We start from the raw sequence: 19185 nt of genomic DNA, 5'->3' as shown, positions 1-19185 counted from the left end.
ACAGTGAACTCAGACCGTGAGAGGCTCTCAGTTACCACATTTTATAGCTCCAACCTTGGACATTGTATGTAGCTTTGTTGGAACGAATAATCCATCAGTTTTTCAACGAATGCCCATAGAGAAGTACTTTAAGTCTTACATAGATTTTATGAAGTTGGAAGTTAAAAAAAATTGTTACAAAAAAGCTAGAATAGGCAATAGAAAAATTAAGAACAAAAACAAGAATACACATAATTACGTGGAAATCCTAGATGGGAAAAAACATCGGCAGAGATGGAAAAAAATTCACTATGTAAAAAATGAATACAAGAGAAGAGCGGTTGGACGACTACTCCGAAAGGCATGATGAAACCCTATGGTAAAATACAATTCAACCAAGCACACGTGATGCAGGAGGATCCGAGTCAAGTGATGCTGATTTGTCAGATTGCACGATGATGGCGCTGAGATACCATGAGATGGCGGATCGGCGTAAAGATGGAAAGTAAATCACCATTTTTCATTAATTGGGAGATTTTGACGCGTCTTTGGTAATTTGGCCATAACTTTGGCTACGGTTATCGAAATCGCTATTATGACCCCAATTCGGAAAGCTCTCTTCGGCGCGCACGTCGTGGCCACCAAGCTTTGCTTGGTGGATGTCAATTTCGAGCCCAAAATCCACTGTTTTCCTTTCCAAAATTCAATTTTAAGTTATTTTTTACTATTTATGGTAATATTTAGTTTCCTTTTTTCTATATGTTAGAGAACTCGAATTAAGCCAAATTTTTGGAAACTTACTTCTTTTACTTAATATTTTATTTTGGTATAATTTCGGGATTTTGCCATTTTTGGTAATTTTCCAATAATTTCGTATTTCGCAGCTATTTAACCCGGCTTGTGGGTTCGTTTTCAGCATTCTGCATTATTAATAATATTGAGTTGAATTCAGAGTATTATCTCTGTTTTTTTTGGGCGTTTTCTATCGTTCTTTTCTTGCGAATCATCTGCTACAACAAGCCAATAGGATAATCATTATCCTATCCGGCGTCAACACGTGACTGATTCAGCAAGTCGGCAGCTGCACATGGATTATGTTAGCTGGTTGTTGTAACCATATTGATTCCTACGTGTATAGGTTAAGTTTGTTACTTCCATCTCTTGCTCACTCTCCAAACGTGTATACAAATATTGTACTCCACACTGTTAATTATCATCAATTTCATATACATTCAAAAGTTCTTTGCAATTGTATCTAAATTTTGTCTTCGTATTAGAGCATTTCAATGGCTAATGCCGGATCCAACAACAGTGCACAGTCTGCTCAACCAACATCAAGCATGTTGATGCCTCCAATGTTGGGAGGAAATCAAATGACATCATTTGGGATAAGTCTTACCCAATTTCCTCCAGTAAAGCTAGACAGAAATAAATTTCTGGTGTGGAAGAACATGGTTATACCCATCATTAAGGCCATAACCTTGAAGGGTTCATCTCAGGCACAAGCAAATGTCCATCAAAATTCCTGGCTACACAAACCACTGGTTCAACTGATGTAAATATTGAATTGACACCAAATGTTGAGTATGGAAAATGGATGTCCACTGATCAACTACTGATGGGCTGGCTTTTTACTTCAATGACACCAGAGATTGCCATGAGAGTAATGGGATCTTCAAACTCTTGTGATCTGCGGAATGCTGTCAAGGAAAGTTTTGGAGTTATGAACAAGTCTAGAGTCACCTTTCTTATTGGTGAACTTCAGAGAACAAGAAAGGGCTCAATGAGTATTGATCAATAGCTGAACATAGTCAAGCAGCTAGTAGATAACCTCGAAATTGCAGGAAAAAGGGTTTCTCACAATGACCTTGTGAGCCAAGTATTAGCTGGATTGGATGAGGATTACACTCCTATTGTGGTTCAAATTAACAGCAGAGATTCCATCTCTTGGCATGAGCTACAATCCACACTTATGACTTATGAGAGCAGGCTTGAACATCTGAATGCTGTGAAAAACAACATGGTCTTCGTAAACTTAAGCCAGGTCTTAGCAAACTTTGTGCATAAGTCAAACACTAATTTTGGTGGTAGAAATAGTAACTCTATGGGAAGAAGCAGAGGTAGAAGAAGTAGGCAAATTGGAGAAAAGGGCCCATGTCAAATCTGTGGAATGAATAATCACTCAATAGAAAGATGCTTCAATCGCTATGATGAAAGATACATGGGTACCAAACCTAATCGCCAATACCAGAACAATCGCTTAGGACCAGCTGTTGTTGTGACTTTACCAAGTATTGTTGTAGATCCAGCCTGGTATGCTGATTCAGGAGCAAGTAATCATGTTACTGCTGTGAAAGAAAGTCTGATTGAAGCTCGTGAGTATAATGGTAAGGAAAGTCTTACTGTAGGAAATGGAAATGAACTTCAAATCTCACATGTTGGCACCAAACACTTGAAAACTTTGAATCACAAGTCATTAATTCTCAGTAACACATTGTTGGTGCCATCAATTAAGAAAAATCTGGTGACTGTTTCACAGTTAACTTCTGACAACAGTGTTTTTATGGAATTTCACTCTGACTCTTGTGCTATTAAGGACAAACAAACCCAGAAGTTACTTCTGTAGGGAAAGCTTAAAGATGGATTGTATCAGGTTGAACACCCAAATGAACCAACAAAAAGGTCTTCCTACCAAGTGTCAGTCTACCCCAATAAGTCGAATTTCTCAAGTTCTGTAGTCAAGTCCAAAGTGTCTGATGTTCCCAAAAGTGCTAGAAAGTCAGAGTCTAGTTTTGAAATATGGCATATGAGACTTGGACATCTTGCCAATCGTGTGATGTCACAAGTGCTCAAGTCTTGTAATAAAAAAATTCATGACAATGAAAACAATCATTTCCGTGATGCCTGCCAATTTGGTAAATCACATTCTCTACCATTTATATTGTCCATCTCACATGCCTCAGCCCCCTAGACCTAATCTATACAGATGCCTGGGTTCTTGCACCCTAAACTCTACAAATGCTTTTAGATACTATATCCTTTTCATTGACGACTACAGTAGGTATACCTAGATATATCCTATGAGAAATAAATCAGATGCCCTAGGTGTGTTTATTCAATTCAAAAGCTTAGTCGAAAATAAACTTGACAAGAAGATTAAGGCACTTCAATCAGATTGGGGATGTGAGTTTAGAGCTTTTACTAACTTAGCTCTCCAATCTGGTATTGATATGAGACTTTCTTGTCCTCACACCTCAGTCCAAAATGGTAGATCTGAAAGAAAACACAAGCATATAACAGAAATCAGACTGACATCTTTTGCCGAAGCTAGTATGCCCTTGCACTATTGGTGAGAGTCCTTTCAAACTGCTACTTATTTGATTAATAGGTTGCGAACATTAGTCCTCGACATGAAATCACCCTGTCAACTGCTACACAATGAGTAAGTTAACTATAAATTCATAAAAGTCTTTGGATGTGCCTGTTTTCCTTGCCTTAGACCATACCAAAAACACAAATTCAACTTTCATTCTACAAAATGTGTATTTCTTGGCTTTAGTAACTCACATAAAGGGTTCAAATGCCTCAGTCCAACTGGTGTACAAATGCCTCAATCCAGCTGGCAGAATCTATCTATCTAGACATGTAGTCTTCAATGAAAAAGGAATTTCCCTTCAAGACTAGCTTTCTTAACAAAACTGAAAATTCTCAAAAATCTGAAACCATAATACAATATCTTCCCTTCTTCAGTCCAGCATACTCAATTGATGCAGCTCATCTTAACACAAACTCTGCAACAACATCTCACAGCACTGATCAGTCTAAGAAATCTGATGATATGACAACAAAAGTAAATAAAAATGGAGGTGAAGGATCATGTGATGAGCGGGTTCCAAGTGAAAATCAAGATGACATTGATAATGATCAAATGAAACATAGTGAGGTAGATGATGATCGGAGAATGGTAGAATTGGGTAAACAGGTCATAGAACATCCTATGACTACAAGAAGCAAAGGTGGTATCTTTAAACCAAAAGTCTACTCAACTCAATGTTGGGAGTGCCAACTGAACACAGAAGAACCCAACAATTTATTTGAAGCTCTGTCAAGTAAACAGTGGAAAGAAGCAATAGAGGATGAATGCAAGGCATTGTTGAGGAATGGGACCTGAAAACTAGTACCAACACTTGTTGATCAGAAGGTGATAGGAAACAAATGGGTGTTTAGAACCAAAAAGAACATTGAAGGGAATGTAAGCCAGGTTGGTAGCTAAAGGTTTTTTGCAAACCCCAGGTGTTGATTTTTATGAGACCTTTAGCCCAGTGAGAAAACCCTCTACCCTAAGAATAATACTTACACTGGCAATTTGGAAAGGGTATTAGACATGTTGACATAAATAATGCTTTCCTAAATGGAAAGCTAGAAGAAGAAGTGTACATGAGCCAACCGGAAGGATTTGTTGACAAGGCTAGTCTCACGTTTGTGTGCAAACTTGAGAAAGCGCTTTATGGGCTTAAACAAGCACCCAGAGCATGGTATGAGAAATTGAAGGAAACACTTCTAAAATGGAAATTTATGAAGTCCAAAGCTGAAATTCTCTATTGTTTTACATGAATCAAGAACAACTCATTTTTGCCTTAGTCTATGTTGATGACATAGTAATTACTGGAAATGATAATAAATTGTTGCAGTGCTTCATTGACAAATTAAACACTCAATTTGCACTTAAGGACATAGGTGAGTTACATCAATTTTTGGGAATTGAAGTAAGTAGATTTGAAACAGGGGTGCACCCTACTCAGATCAAGTACACAAAAGACTTGTTGAAGAGGTTCAACTTTGAGAACCTCAAACCTTGTTCTATTCCTATGACAGTAGACAAGTATATTTCCAAAAATGAGGGTAAAAAGATGGTAAATCCTTCCCTATATAGAAGTGCAATAGGAGGATTGCAACATTTAGCACATACAAAGCCTGACATAACCTTTGATGTGAACAAAATGAGCCAATTTTTGCAAGCACCTTCAAATGTACACTGGAAGGCAATAAAAAGGATCTTCATATATCTAAAATGAACAATTGAGCAAGGCCTTTGGATGTAAAGAAGTGATAGAATACAAATAACTAGATTTTTGATGCAGATTGCTACTGTGTTTACTTGGGAGATATTTTAGTTGTTCTTCCAAAAAGCAACAAGTTGTGGCAAGGTCCAACACTAAATCAGAATACAAAGCTCTAGCACGTGCAACTGCTAAAATAGTTTGGATAGAATCATTGCTCAAGGAAGTCAAACTATATCCTGGATTAGTTCCCATACTATGGTGTGACAACCTCAGTGCAAGTGCATTAGCCTCAAATCTTGTCTATCATGCACGAACAAAGCATATTGAGCTCGATATACATTTTGTCAGGGACAGAGTTCTTGAGAAGAAGTTAAGTATACAATATGTTCCATCTTCAGACCAAATAGCAGATTTGTTAACTGAGCCTCTTACACAAATCAGATTCCTATTTCTTAAAGACAAGCTTGGAGTCAAGTAGTAAACTCTAGCTTGAGAGAGGATGTTAAAATACAATTCAACCAAGCACACGTGATTGATTCAGCAAGTCGACAGCTACACATGGATTTTGTTAGCTAGTTGTTGTAACCATATTAATTCCTACGTGTATAGGTTAAGTTTGTTACTTCCTTTTCTTGCTCACTACTCCAAACATGTATATAAATAGAACTTTGCTATTTGTACACTAATTTTTACACTTTGGTTGACACTTGCATTGTTGTGAAATGTCAATTGGATGAAAAAAATATTTAAAATTTAAATTGTCCAATAGGATAATGTCATGTGACAAAGTGTAAATTAAAGTGTACACTATAGTATACATGTAGCAAAATTCATATAAATATTGTACTCCACACTGTTAATTACATCACATTCATACACATTCAAAAGTTCTTTGCAATTGTATCTGAATTTTATCTCCCTAAAATTGTTTATTTATGGTTGTTGGAGTTAGGAACTTCCTTAATACCATTTGAGATAATCTTTGTCTATCCTTTCTCAAAGATAATAAAAGTCTGTAGAGAATGTAGACATGAATAATGAAATATTAATCATCAATTAGTTAAGAGAAAATATATTAATCTAAAGTTATAACTAGAGGAATACATATGCAAATGGTCAAGCAACAAATTTTAAAACAAATGATTTTATGTGGAATATTTTCAATCTAATTTGAGCTAATATCTCGGAGAAAAATAAAATAATTTTACAGTTGCAGAGAAGAAACATGTAAAAGTTTTGCGTCATTGCACTGGCACGTTTGAAAGTTATCTAGGATTTCGAACTTTCGTGGATTCCTTGGATATTAAGCTTCAAAATTCATAATTATAACTTACTTATGAGGAAATTAATAAGTGATAAATTAAATAAATTACATATGTTGATGATAACTATTTTACCTTTAAATAAGAAATTTACGAGCATTTATAGGGTTTTATGCTTACATTTTGGTTCCAATTTTCCATTCGTAGATTTGACTATATTTTCTCCATGGTTATTATTAATATGTTTCCTTCATTTTTAAACGAGTAAAATGAAAATCACACCAAAAGTAAACAAAAATGATTAATAATTTAGGGAAAGGAAATCTTTCTTGCTGTTTTTTCCCCCTCTTAAATTACGGATTGAGATGGTAGATTTTTGACCTCCAACATGGTTTAATAAATTAATTATTCTTTTGCTTTCGATTACAAATTTTTAGTTTGTTACCATTTATTTATAAAACTTAAAAGTAACTTTTACTTTCTATCAAAATAAGTGATTGTTTAACAAAGATTTTAAGTAATTATAAACCGTGGATTATAAAGAAATATGTGGTAAAAAATAAACAAAATTTGTGAATTCTATGAAATATGTAAATAAGAAGTTGAATATCTTGTACGCAATTATAAATTTTTCACAATAGGTAATTTAATTTTAAGCAAGTGAAAATCAACAAATGAAAAGTGAAAACCATTGAGTTACCATATGCAGAATTCTCGCCAAACATACTTTATCAATTGCCTTAAATGTCTACTTCTGTCAATCGGTTGAATGCAAGCTTGCTTCCCCCATAATATTAGGAGTAACATTATGAAGCACTATCGATGTCCTATCAATTAATTTTCCATAAATCAAAATGAATTCCAAATTTATTGAACAATATATCAATGAAGTCCATTGTCACCTATATCGAAATAAAACATCAATGGTGTTATGTAACTTCATTCTAATTTAGTGAGATTATTTTCCTCTGTTCGGCACACCTCCATTAATTGAATAATGCTATTTGGCACTGTCTCATAGACGGGTGATGAACTCCAATAGAAGTAAAATAACATTACTTGCAGAGTTGTGACGCATTTTAACAAAATGACACAACACAAATGAATTGAAAATTCATAAAACTAGAAAATAAAATAAATCAAAAATCACACGGGCACAATTGAAGACCATTTCTCAACACAAAGTCCCCTTGCTCATGCAACCCCTTGAATTGCAGCTATGCACAAGAGTTGAGTGGCTGAAAGGATTATAAGAAATGCTTCCATTGATCTCTGTGAAAAAAAAATAAAAATTTAATCACTCATTAGTACTAAATAGTTTTTTTACTTTAAGTATTGAAACCTTCTACACAAAATGAATATTCGTCGAACACTTTCCAGACGAGCATTTCTGATCTGGAGTTCAATCTCTTTGCACGCAAAGCTGCACGTAAAGTTCTTGTTAGTTGAGAAGAAGGAAAAACTAGAATGCACGACATAAAAAATGATAAAACAAATGGAGATCCTTAACAAAGTTACAGTCGGAAACTCGAAATAATTAATGTCCATCAAAAATTATGATAAGCTAAACAGGGTTCTTGGAGAAGAATGATTTAAGTTGAATTGTACAAGCTCTATGTAAATATAAATCACCCAATGGCAAGAAGAGTAAGTGTCCAAGCAATGGTGGTAGCAGAAATTGCAGCAGGAAGGCTACTCGTGCTCCATCATAAAGATGTAAATCGGCCAATTACAACTTTGAAGTGGCATGTGCTGGCACAGCACTTTGCACACCAAAATTATTTGAGTAATGCTATCTATCACAATTGGTGCATACTACCAATCTTTGTGGCAGTGGGATCTGGCACAGCTAGCTATGCCATGTAAAGCCTATTTCTTACAGTGTGTACAAATTTTGAGATGGCACTTGTCAGGCCCAGTTTCGTACATGTTTTAAGACAGCCTAATAAAAGGCAAAAGCCGTCATGTTTTTGCATGCCTAAAATTTTCTGGGTTTGGCACGAGTGAGCTATTCTATTCCTACTTGTGTTTGTATGTGCATGTTTGTCAAAAAGGCTCAAATATACACATAATTTTCAATGCAAAACGAAACGTGCCAATTTGTAAAACCATGTTCATTGCCCAACCACCAATGCCCAAAACTATTGAACACCTAAACTATTTGAGTAATACCATCTACCATCATTGGTACAATCTTTGTAACAGAATGCAGAGCCTATTTCTTATATTTGTGTGTGCACATTTTGAGGTGGTACATGTCAGGCCTACTTCGTGCTTGTGCATGTTTCAAGACGGCCTAATAAAGGCATAAGTCATCATGTTTTTGCACGCCTAAAACTATTTCGATTTGGCACAAGTGGGCCATTCTATGCCTACTCGTGTTTGTATGCGCATATGTACGTACATAGAATTTTCGATGAGAAACAGAACATGCCAATTATGAAACCATGTTCATTGCCCAACCACCAATGCCCAAAACTATTGCATACATGCAAAAATTGAGAACTAAAAGCAATCCTGTAACTGGCTTTAGCTGCCTATTGGCCATTCTTATAGATCTAAGTATTCACAGGGACAAGAAATGCTATAAGAAAAAATTATGGTTTGTGTACAATTGCATGTTTTGAAATTGTAATAAGTCTTTATACAAGTGCCAATGTAAAGGTTTTTGGTTCTATTCTTGTAAAGCTGTATTTTCTAAAGAAATTTTGTGGGGCTGTAAATGTTAAACTTTGTTTTCAAGGAAGGGCAAAAGACCAGATTCTTTCATCCTACCTACCAATCGGATAATAATATTCTTTATCTCTAGTTGTGATGTTTCTCAAACATAGAATATTATGATTAATTCTTTTAGCTTTTAAGGAAGGTTCACAGCATTGCATAAAATGGTCGACTAGTTATATTCTCAAACTTTAAGCTTGAACTATATGAGATATTGTCAATGGCCAGGGTTGAGCTAAACCCAGAACCCGTCCTCAAAATTAAATGGGTTATTAGCCCAAAACGTCCAAACGTTTGGCATTCAGTGTATGAAACGTCCTTACGTTTCAATTTTTTGCATTTTCACCTGATTTCCATGTTTCATTGTGCAAATCGTCATTTCTATACAATTTTTCAATAAAAAGCTCTTAAATAACAAATATACCCTCCCATTTAAATAAAAAAAAATAAAGAACTAATTGCAACTACAATCCCAATTTGTTTTAAAAAAAATAAAAACAAATCTCACATAAATTATTAAATAATTAGAAATTAAATTTTTTTCCCTCCTGCTCCTCCACCACCACCCAAAATCCAAATCTCGTTTTTGGGTTTTACTCTAACTATACCCACCTTTCATGTAAACATTCACAAGCCACGCAAGTAAGTCTTGAGCAATTTCAAATAAAATTCCTAGTATTTTACCATTTGTTTGGACTATTTTGTGAATATATTAAGCTTTTCTTTTCTTTTGAATTTACAGTTCGTTAGTTCCTATAGCTGAAGGAACAACAAACAATGAAACAACCTTGACTTGGGCAAATGAAAAGTGGGTACCCGTAAATGTTTCAAATTAGGGGTTGGCCTAAAGGGTTGTCGGTGGACAACTTTACAACAATCTCACAAACAACAGCAGCCTAGTTCAGGCATGAGAGCGTTGTTTGATAGGGATCCCGAGGCTAAGAAAAAACATATTAGAATCGGTGTTTTCTTGTCTAGAAGAGTTGATGCCCCCACGATCTATTCTTTCCCACCACCTGACTACAGATAAAAGAAAAAACAATGTTTTGCAACACTGGAAATGATAATGTTCTACTGTACCAAATAAAGTGAAGAACATGAGAGAAAAAATTTAAAGGAGTTGGTACTGAAATTGATGATATTATTCATCGACCCACAGCCTTTATATAGGCAAAAGCTAACTCTAATGAACTAGGAAAAAAAAAAAAAAGCTACCACAAAAGTTACTTTCTAAACAACTCTAACCACTAAGCAAAATAGCTATAGAGTCGAACATACAAACTAATAGTAATTAATTTAAATAAATAAATCCTAACACCCTTCCTTAAACTGATAACTGCAGAAATCAGTTTAAGAAGAAATTCAAGAATCTAAAATGACATCCTGTGAAGAACGTACTCCCAGCATTCTTCTAATCTTTACAAACGCTGCTTGTTTAAGCGATTTAGTCATAATATCAGCCACCTGCTCTTCACTCTTGCAGAACATTGAATTAACTATACAACCATTGCAGAGATCACGCAAAAAATGGTATCTCACATCTATATGATTGCTCCTTCCATGTAGAACTAAAATTTTCGAAATTTTTATAGTTGACACAGTGTATGATTGTTGGACCTTTTTGCTGGTTTTGAAGTGTTCCAATAGCCCCCTTAGCTAAACAACTTGACAAGAGCTTGAGGCTGCTACAACAAATTCAACTTCTGTGGTTAATAAAGTTGCAATTTGTTGTTTCTTCGATGACCGTGAAACAACTCCAAAACTCATCATAAAAACAAACATGAAATCATCAACTTAAAGGCACATAAACAAGCATTTTATCATTATTTCCTAGCTTTGTAAAATGCTTATGATCGTGAAGACATTTAAGAAACCCTTTTCTTGAGAAATAAACATCTATACGACTATACCAAGCTCTTGGTGCTTGCTTTAGTCCCTATAATGCATTTTTCAATTTCCATCCACTCCAAGCTTCCTCAGGTGTCATGTTTTGAACAGAAAAAGTAGGACTTCTGTTCAACACATAAATGCCCCAATTTACTACCTCGGGATAGAAATTTTTGGGAATTTTCTCTCTTGCCAACAAGCTTCTCACCATGTTGAGATGGTTCTATTCTTCCTCTCTAACACACCATTTTGTTGATAGGCAGCTGTGAGTTCCCTTCAAATGTCATGCCTATCACAATAAAACATCAAATTCCTTTGAAATATTCTCCACCATGATCAGTGCAACGAGATTTAATGACACTTTATGATTAATTCTCCACACACGCCTTAAAGCTTTTGAATGCACTAAAAGCTTCTGATTTCTCCTACAAAAATAAACCCATGTTTTTTGAAAATAATCATTAAGAAGGTAAATTGGCACCCACAAATATCAGAATGAACTAGCTTCAAGACATTTTTTTTGCTCTCCATGACTTTCCTTGAGGAAATTGAGAACGGTATTATTTTCCAACAACACATTCTTCACAAACTTTACAAGGAGTGACAATTTGAGGAAGACATGTCACCATATATTTCTATTGAAATGTCCTTAATCCACCAATGTTCAAATTACCATAACGAAAAAAGTAATGTTATTCATAGTCGATCACTGCGGTAGTCACCTTACATGGTATTCTACATTGCGGTTTGTGATTTGATGTATTAATTTGATAATTTCTTCTTGCCACATATATCAAATCACTCACCATCACATGTGTGCCACATAAGATGATTACAATAGTGAGTGATTGTAAATAGTATTATTCTAACGAAAATACCAAAGCCATGAAGGATTTTTTATTCCAGCCATCAAACAAGGTTGAGCAGTTTCAATCTTCAAGGGAAACAACCTGTTTGAACTTATTTGAATAGCAACAATAGCTCCTCTAAAAGGAATATATATCTCACAAACACCAAGTTGGATAGTTATTACATAACCTTTTCTTGCAATTAACTAGCACTTTACTGGTTACTTTTCAAATCAGAAACATAAAAGACATTGGAAATTGTTTCTACAAAATCGTTCTTAGTTCTAATATTAATTTCACCCTTTCCCATTACCTTAACAATAGAACAATCACCAAAACTCATCGTAGAACGAAAGTCTTCATTTAGATAAGAAAAAGAAGATTTACTCTCACAAATGTGGTTGCTGTACCTTGTATCGATATACCACATATTTGACTTATGTTCTTCATTGACTTAACCAACCATCAATAGAGTTTCTATTTCCTTCTTTTCTGTAAAATTTGATTCCTATCCCTTTTCTTTGTCATTAAGCAGCTTAGTATTACAGTCGGAACGAAAATGACCGAATCTATGACTTTGAAAGCATTCTACCTTGGATTTGTCGAATTCCCATCCTCTGCCTTTCCATGAAATTTATCATTATTTTGATCATTTGGCTGCTGCCTGCTACAATTGCCATCCATATTGCCTCGATCTCCCTTTCCTCCACCTTTACCTCAAGAATATATGGTTAAAGGTAAAAGCCTTTAAAGCTTGCTCTTCTGTAGATAAATTTTGATTTATCTTCTGTTCATGGACCAACAACGAGCTCTGGAGTTCATCAAGTGAAAGGACATCTATGTCTTTGGATTCTTCAATTGATCAAACAACGTAATCAAACTTTGAAGCCAAAAAACGCAATATCTTCTCAACGATGGCAACATCGTCCATCTTCTCACCATTGAATCGCATTTTGTCAACTATTTCCATAGTCCTTACACAATGATGGTCATGGATTCACCATCCTTCATTTGTAAAGTCTCAAACTCCCTTCTCAAGGCTTGAAGCTGTGCACACTTTACTCTGGAAGAGCCTTGATATTTTTCTTTATTGAATCCCAAATATCCTTAGAAGTTTTTTTTTTTTTTTTTGCTGAGAATAGTTTCAAGGATAGATCGATCAATGGCCTGGAACAAATAATTTTTTGCCTTTACATCTTTCAACTTCAACCCCTCCGGCTCTATTTTTTGTCATATGTAATTGCCATGCCATTATTAGGTGTTGTAGGTGCTGCTGTACCAGGTTCAACAACATGCCAATACTCCTTAAATCTTAAGAAGTTTTCCATAAGATACTCCAATGGTCATAATGACCATCAAACCACGAAATGACTGGCTTTACAAAATTTTTGGAAGCCATTGGTGAACTTTCGTCGAGTCTCTCTACTCCCCATCTCTTTCTAACCTGAGAACTGTGGGTTATGGGCTCTGATACCACTGTCTACAGATAAAAGAAAAAATAGTGTTTTGCTGCACTGGAAATGATAATGTTCTACTACACCAAATAAAGTGAAGAACATGAGAGAGAAAATTGAGAAGAGTTGGTATTGAAATTGATCATTTTATTTATTAACCCATAGCCTTTATATAGGCAATTACAAAAAACTGACTCCAATAAACTAGGCAAAAGAAAAGCTACCACAACAGTCATTTTCTAAACAACTCTAACCACTAAGCAAAATGGCTATAGACTAGAACAAAATACAAACTAATAGTATTTATTTTAAATAAATAAATTTTAACACCACCACTTCTTCTATGGTCATCGGAAGCCCACCCAGAACCGTTCCACCGTACATGACGGCCTATTCTCTAACCACCAATCACTTAACTTAAAAATTAAACAAATTTCCAAGTAAGTAATGGCAAACCGAAACTGTTCCTCCGGAACCAAAGCACATAATGGCAAACCCATAACTATTTTGAACCCAACTTTATCTTAGCCTTCACTCCATCATTCCCCTTGGAATCCCATTAAATGGAACCGGCAACTGTCGCGATTGCATTGTTGGGGATTTTCTAGATTGTTATTATAAGCAGATCTTGCATATGCCCAGTTGGTCAAAATTTGATTATTTATTAACTCTCAAAGGTTAAGAACATAGTTATTAAACCCAGCTTGGACTGGCCAGTCGGGCCGAAGAACCGGTGACCCGGGCCCTTGATTGAGCCGGGTAGAACATTTTCATAGAAATGCAATTGACTCGGCCAAAATTGAGTTGACCGAGTTAACCGGGCAATTTTTATATTAACTCGATCGGTTGACTGGTTTGACCAAGTTTAAAAGCCTATCTATAAATTTTTTTGCTTTTAAAAGATTTGAACCTTGGACCTCTAGGTAAAATAAGTACCATATAACTACTAGAGATCAATTGTTTCTTGTTTTATATTTGCAGTAAATATGTATATTTAAATCATTTATAGTTTGTTAAAAATATTTTTAAAAGATTATAATAATTATTTTAATTAAAATGAGTTGAATATTTAACAAAATAATATATAAATAATTAATGATAGATAATTTAAATTTTTTTATTTTATCTAGAAGAAAAACTTTATATTTTAAAAAAATATTTTATAATTATTAAGCATTAACCTACCGGTCTAACCACTAACTTACCGGTTCGACTAGTAACCCGATATCCAGTGCCTTGATCGGGTCAAGTTTAATAACTATGGTTAAAACGATAGGTTTAACTTTCCAAACTTGGCTTCATCTTTGCCTATCGAACCATCCCGATCTTCACCTTACTGCAGGACATTACAATGGTGGATGCTATTGGGACTACGGTAAATGAGTTCATCGACAAAGATTTGATCCTATTTGACTGTGGAGAAGAAGGCTACGCATGTTTATAGATGGTGACATTTCAACAATTAGCAGGTAGGAGGTGTAAATATATGGGAAGAGTTCATAAATCAAAATTTTAACTATGCATAATTCAAAATTTAGATTACAAGTTTCATAAATGCAAAAATCAGGTTTTAACTAATTAATTAAAAATATTTATTAAATAATGATAATAAAGTTACAGCTACACAATTAATGATCACATATTCAAAATTATAGATCACAAATTCATTTAGTGATCACATATCATCAAATTAATTGGTCATAAATTTTTTCGATGTCACAAATCTAAAAATTTGTAGGTCACAATTTATTTCAAAGTCACAAGTCAAAAATTTATGGGTCATAGATTATTTCGAGTCCAAATCATTTGGTCACGGATTATTAAATTTTTAGGTCACACTAAATAATTGGTCACGTATAACTAAATGATTGATCACATATGTCAATTTCTTCGTAACAAACAATTAAATCATCTATGACTACCACCTCACCACTACCACCAGTCGCATTGCTATCAAAATCGCTATTGCCAAAACCACCACCACCATCTCCGACAACCCCATCATTTCAAACACCGCAACTAACATCACCTCACCACAAACAAAACGGATATAGATCCACCAACACCCTACAAAAGCCATCACCAACGTCTTTGCCACTTCACCATCTCCAACACCATAACCATCGTTTCCAACCAACATTCATTCATGGCTACTGTAAACAGCAACACCTTACCATCTCCACCCTTGTCATCGCTACTAGTGCACCATCGTCTCCCCAATCCAGATACTGCACTTCCAAAGCAGCTTCCAACTCCCATTTCACCACCATCGCCACCCATCAACCACAATAGTTGCCACCAATTCATCGTCAGATCCGCTACATTCAAAACCAAAACATAGATCTCATCTCAGATCTAAACAACTATTTGTCCCAAACCACCCAAAATTGCTCTACGACTTCAATAACATTGCTATGTAGGGCGACGAGATGGTGGTGACGCCGTCACACGGGAGATTTTCTTTTATGGCGCGCTGCTACCGTTGTTGAGAATTGGGAGAAGAGAATAGATACGGGGATAGAGATGACCAACCATCGCTCAACAACAGCGAGGTGGTGGTAGTGTTGGCGATGAGATGGTGGTGATGCTGTCGCACTGGAAAACATCTTCCAAGGCGCTAATACTGTTAAGAATTGGGAGAAGACAGTCAAGAGATACGAGGATGAGGATTAGGTTTTGTAGTGGATGGGTGGTTAAATATTTCCAACCTGAAAACTGCACAAATAAACTTCAGCCCTGGAATATGAAATGTGATCTTTTAGTAGCTGTAGCTGCGTAATTTCCTCTAAATATATTGGGGAGATTGGGATTGGTTTTGTGGTAGTGGAGGAGGAAAAAGAGTGGATTTTTTTTAAAAAAAATTTAATAAATTATTTAGGATTCATTTGCATTTTTTTTAAAAAAAAATGACAGTATAATTACAATTACTTATTTATTTTTCTTTTCTTTTGTTTTTTTATTTAAATAGGATGCTATATTCATCATTTCACAATTTTTTATTGAAAAATTAGAAAAGAACGACTTGGACAATGAAACATGGAAATAAGGGTGAAAAATGCAAAAAATTGAAACGTAAAGACATTTTACACGCCAAAACGTAGGGATATTTTATGCTAATAACCCAACTTAAGTTGATATTTATTTGTAGCCTAACATTCTACAACTTTTTGATTAAGGACATGTTTGGTATTTATTTTTAGAATCAATTTTTTGACCGTTAGAGAAAAATGTGGGTTCCACCTATAAGTGAAGAAGTCAAAAATGACGTGTGACCATGTTAACCAACGGTCAAAAAAAAAAAATTTAGCTTGAAAAATCAAAACCAAACGGGGGCTAACAATATAAAACTGATGAGAAGTAAAAACTAAAAAATAATAAATAAATAGAACAAAAGTACATCTTTTAACATGCAAACAAATATGAGCAGGGTTAAAGTAACAGAAAGCTTTTAAAATTAAAACAATCCGTGTCGCAAGACCTGTTCTTTACTTTATTTCTGCCCTCAAAATGAAACATCCAACAACAGAATATGATTCAGGACATTAGATACCACGGGCAACATCATTTTATGCACTTCTTTTGTTCCCTATTGGGTTAAGATTTTTTTGAAAAATGATTTTGAGAAAAGTAATTTTTTTGAATAATGCACAATTAAAAAGTAGAGAAAAAGTTATGGATGCATCAACAAATTTATTCTATTCAAAGAATATGTGGTTGAAACTAGATTTTAAAATATAGAGCCACACAAGAGTAAATTACAAAAAATAGTAAGAAAAAAGTTGTGAAACGGACGTGGAAAAGAAAGATGATATATTGCAATCTCAGCCGAAAGATGGTGATAAGTTCTGTAGTAATCACGCATAAATCAGTAACAAAAGGTAACTTCATCAGTGATTGCATAACTTAATTATTATAATTAGTGTACAAGAAAATCAGATTTGAGAAAATAAAAATATGTAATTTTAAAATAAAATAAATAAATAAATAAAAGAAGAAGAAGAAGCAAGAATCTTGATAGAAGCAATAGAGATCAGATGGTAGTGCATGTTTTATAATCATCATTCAATTGCAGAATAGGTGGACAAACATCCTCACATCTCCATATACAGAAACTGGATATCATGATCAGATTCAGAAATCAATATTAAAAATAATAATAAAAAATAAAAAATCCCAATTATACGTAAAAGAGGAACCAATTGAAATGTCGATCAACACATTACATCTCCAGATTAGATGTAAATTATGTCAACAAAAGAAAGCACGCACGTAATTATATAGAAACTGGATATGACATTCAGATTCAGAAATCAAATAACAATTAAAATAAATTTATAAGAATAAGAGGAATCAAACAAAATGTCAATCACCACATTGCATCTACGATGTAGATGTAGATGTAGATTAAGACTGGGGCGACAAAAAATTATCATCATTTTCCTCGATTTTTACCCAAATTCTGTCGATAAAAGTAAAATATGCAGTGATCCACAGAGTACTATAAACATATGCATATTAATTCGCATCCTTTAATATCTAGATTTGGCAGCGGATTTTTGTAGTTGAAATACTGAAAGGAGAAGGCTTACAGTTGTGTTCTGCTAAGCCGCCTCCATGGTTGAGCAAAGATTGGTACTCGGATATAAATATAGAGAGACGCGCGGCGGAGGGTATTGTCTAGGGCTTTGACTTTTGTTCGTGGAGGGTCAAAAGAATTTCAATGGATCGGAAACGTATTCATAGAGCCTTGTACAAAACTGATTTTTAAAAATTATTATTTCCAAGCACTCATTTAATTACATAGTATTAAAAAATCATTATTTTCAATAACATTTTAACCTACATTTTTCATAAAATTATTTTCAAAAATCAACTTCATACAAAGGTAATTTATTTATTATTTATACAATATTGATCGATTTAATTGGATTAATTTCAACAACCTTCGTTGAAAATTGTAAATAATAATAATTCATTTTAGAAGTAATTTTCTAACCAAAATAGTCACTTAAGTTTCTCATGATTATATTAATAGTCACTGACTGAAAATGTAAACCTAATAACTTATTTATCATTGTTAAATTTCACCATGAAAACAAGCAACTCTAGGGGGTATATTCAATTGAGATTTTTAAAGGTTTTGATGGACTTTTTTTAAGTGATGACTTTTGTGAATTTTGTGGATCTTTTATAAATTTGTATGGAATTAGTAGAAATCTTTCGTGAACTTCTATGGATTTTCATTTTAAAATTTTTATAGGCTTTTGTGGAATTCAAAAGAATTTTGAAAACTTTCATTTGAAATAGAATTCATATTGATCTAGTGTGAAATTTCCACAAAGGTGTTAGTTCCCACAATTCTCATTTTCCTTCCCTTCTTCTTACCATATAATTAAAAAAAATTAAGACCTTAATTAAATAAATAATAATCAAAATTATACATACATATTATTCGATATTATTAGTATAGTATAGTTTTAAAAATAAATAAAAATCAATATATTTAAATTTAATTATAATTTTTTCACATAAAATTTTATAACTTAATAAAAAAAATAGATATTTCTCACCAAAAAAATGAATTGGAAAAAGAAAAAAATAGTTACAAGAATCCAATTTAATTTTTTCATAGAAAATAGAGATAAAATAATAAGAAAGATAAATGAAATATAATCAATAGAAAAAAAAGTTAATTTTAATCATACATGTACACGGAAGGTTAGAAGAAAGAAAGACTGAAAAAAATATTTATTTTTTGTGAAAGTCTCTCAAAATCTCGTGATTAATGAGAGACAAATTTTAAGATTTCGTATGAGTACTTTCTACTTAAACGTTAATATTCCAAAAACTTTTACAAAAGTTTCTAGAAGCCATTAAAATTTAAATACTGCAAACTTATAAAGATTTCTAAAAAGTTTTAATTGAATATACCCTAACTTTTAGAAATTTTAAAAGTTTATAAAAGTCTCAG

At 33.8% G+C, this 19185-nt stretch overlaps 1 protein-coding gene and 1 long non-coding RNA gene across 3 annotated transcripts; both read right to left on the bottom strand.

The window, feature by feature from the left end:
* Window positions 1-7274: 7274 nt before the first annotated feature.
* On the bottom strand, window positions 7275-8941 carry LOC111400654. The gene is made up of 4 exons (XM_023028052.1): window positions 8743-8941; window positions 7937-8005; window positions 7676-7727; window positions 7275-7576 (listed from the first exon to the last, which is right to left on the bottom strand). The coding sequence occupies exons 1-4, from the start codon at window positions 8850-8852 to the stop codon at window positions 7499-7501; spliced, it is 309 nt and encodes a 102-aa protein (XP_022883820.1). The 5' UTR covers window positions 8853-8941; the 3' UTR covers window positions 7275-7498.
* A 1168-nt stretch (window positions 8942-10109) lies between these two features.
* Window positions 10110-17905, bottom strand: LOC111402248. 2 transcript variants are annotated; one of them, XR_002704203.1, is made up of 2 exons: window positions 17804-17905; window positions 10110-11337 (listed from the first exon to the last, which is right to left on the bottom strand). It is a non-coding gene; the product is annotated as an uncharacterized LOC111402248 (long non-coding RNA). The 2 variants fall into 2 exon arrangements; XR_002704204.1 differs by lacking the exon at window positions 17804-17905 and adding an exon at window positions 12353-14261.
* Between the last annotated feature and the right edge of the window lie 1280 nt (window positions 17906-19185).

This window comes from Olea europaea, chromosome 10 (genome assembly GCF_002742605.1).
Source record: "Olea europaea var. sylvestris chromosome 10, O_europaea_v1, whole genome shotgun sequence".
NCBI lineage: Eukaryota > Viridiplantae > Streptophyta > Magnoliopsida > Lamiales > Oleaceae > Olea > Olea europaea.
Note: the sequence above shows the minus strand (reverse complement) of the source record. Positions and strands in the feature narration are given on the sequence as shown.

Bases quoted from the DNA above. Each gene is read 5' to 3' on its own strand.
- LOC111400654 (XM_023028052.1), bottom strand. From the start codon at position 8,852: ATGGCCAATAGGCAGCTAAAGCCAGTTACAGGATTGCTTTTAGTTCTC. The intron at 8,006-8,742 runs ATTGGCATGTTC...TTTATGATGGAG, and splicing joins GCAATGAACATGGTTTCATA to CACGAGTAGCCTTCCTGCTG. The intron at 7,728-7,936 runs GTGATTTATATT...CTTTACGTGCAG, and splicing joins CTTACTCTTCTTGCCATTGG to CTTTGCGTGCAAAGAGATTG.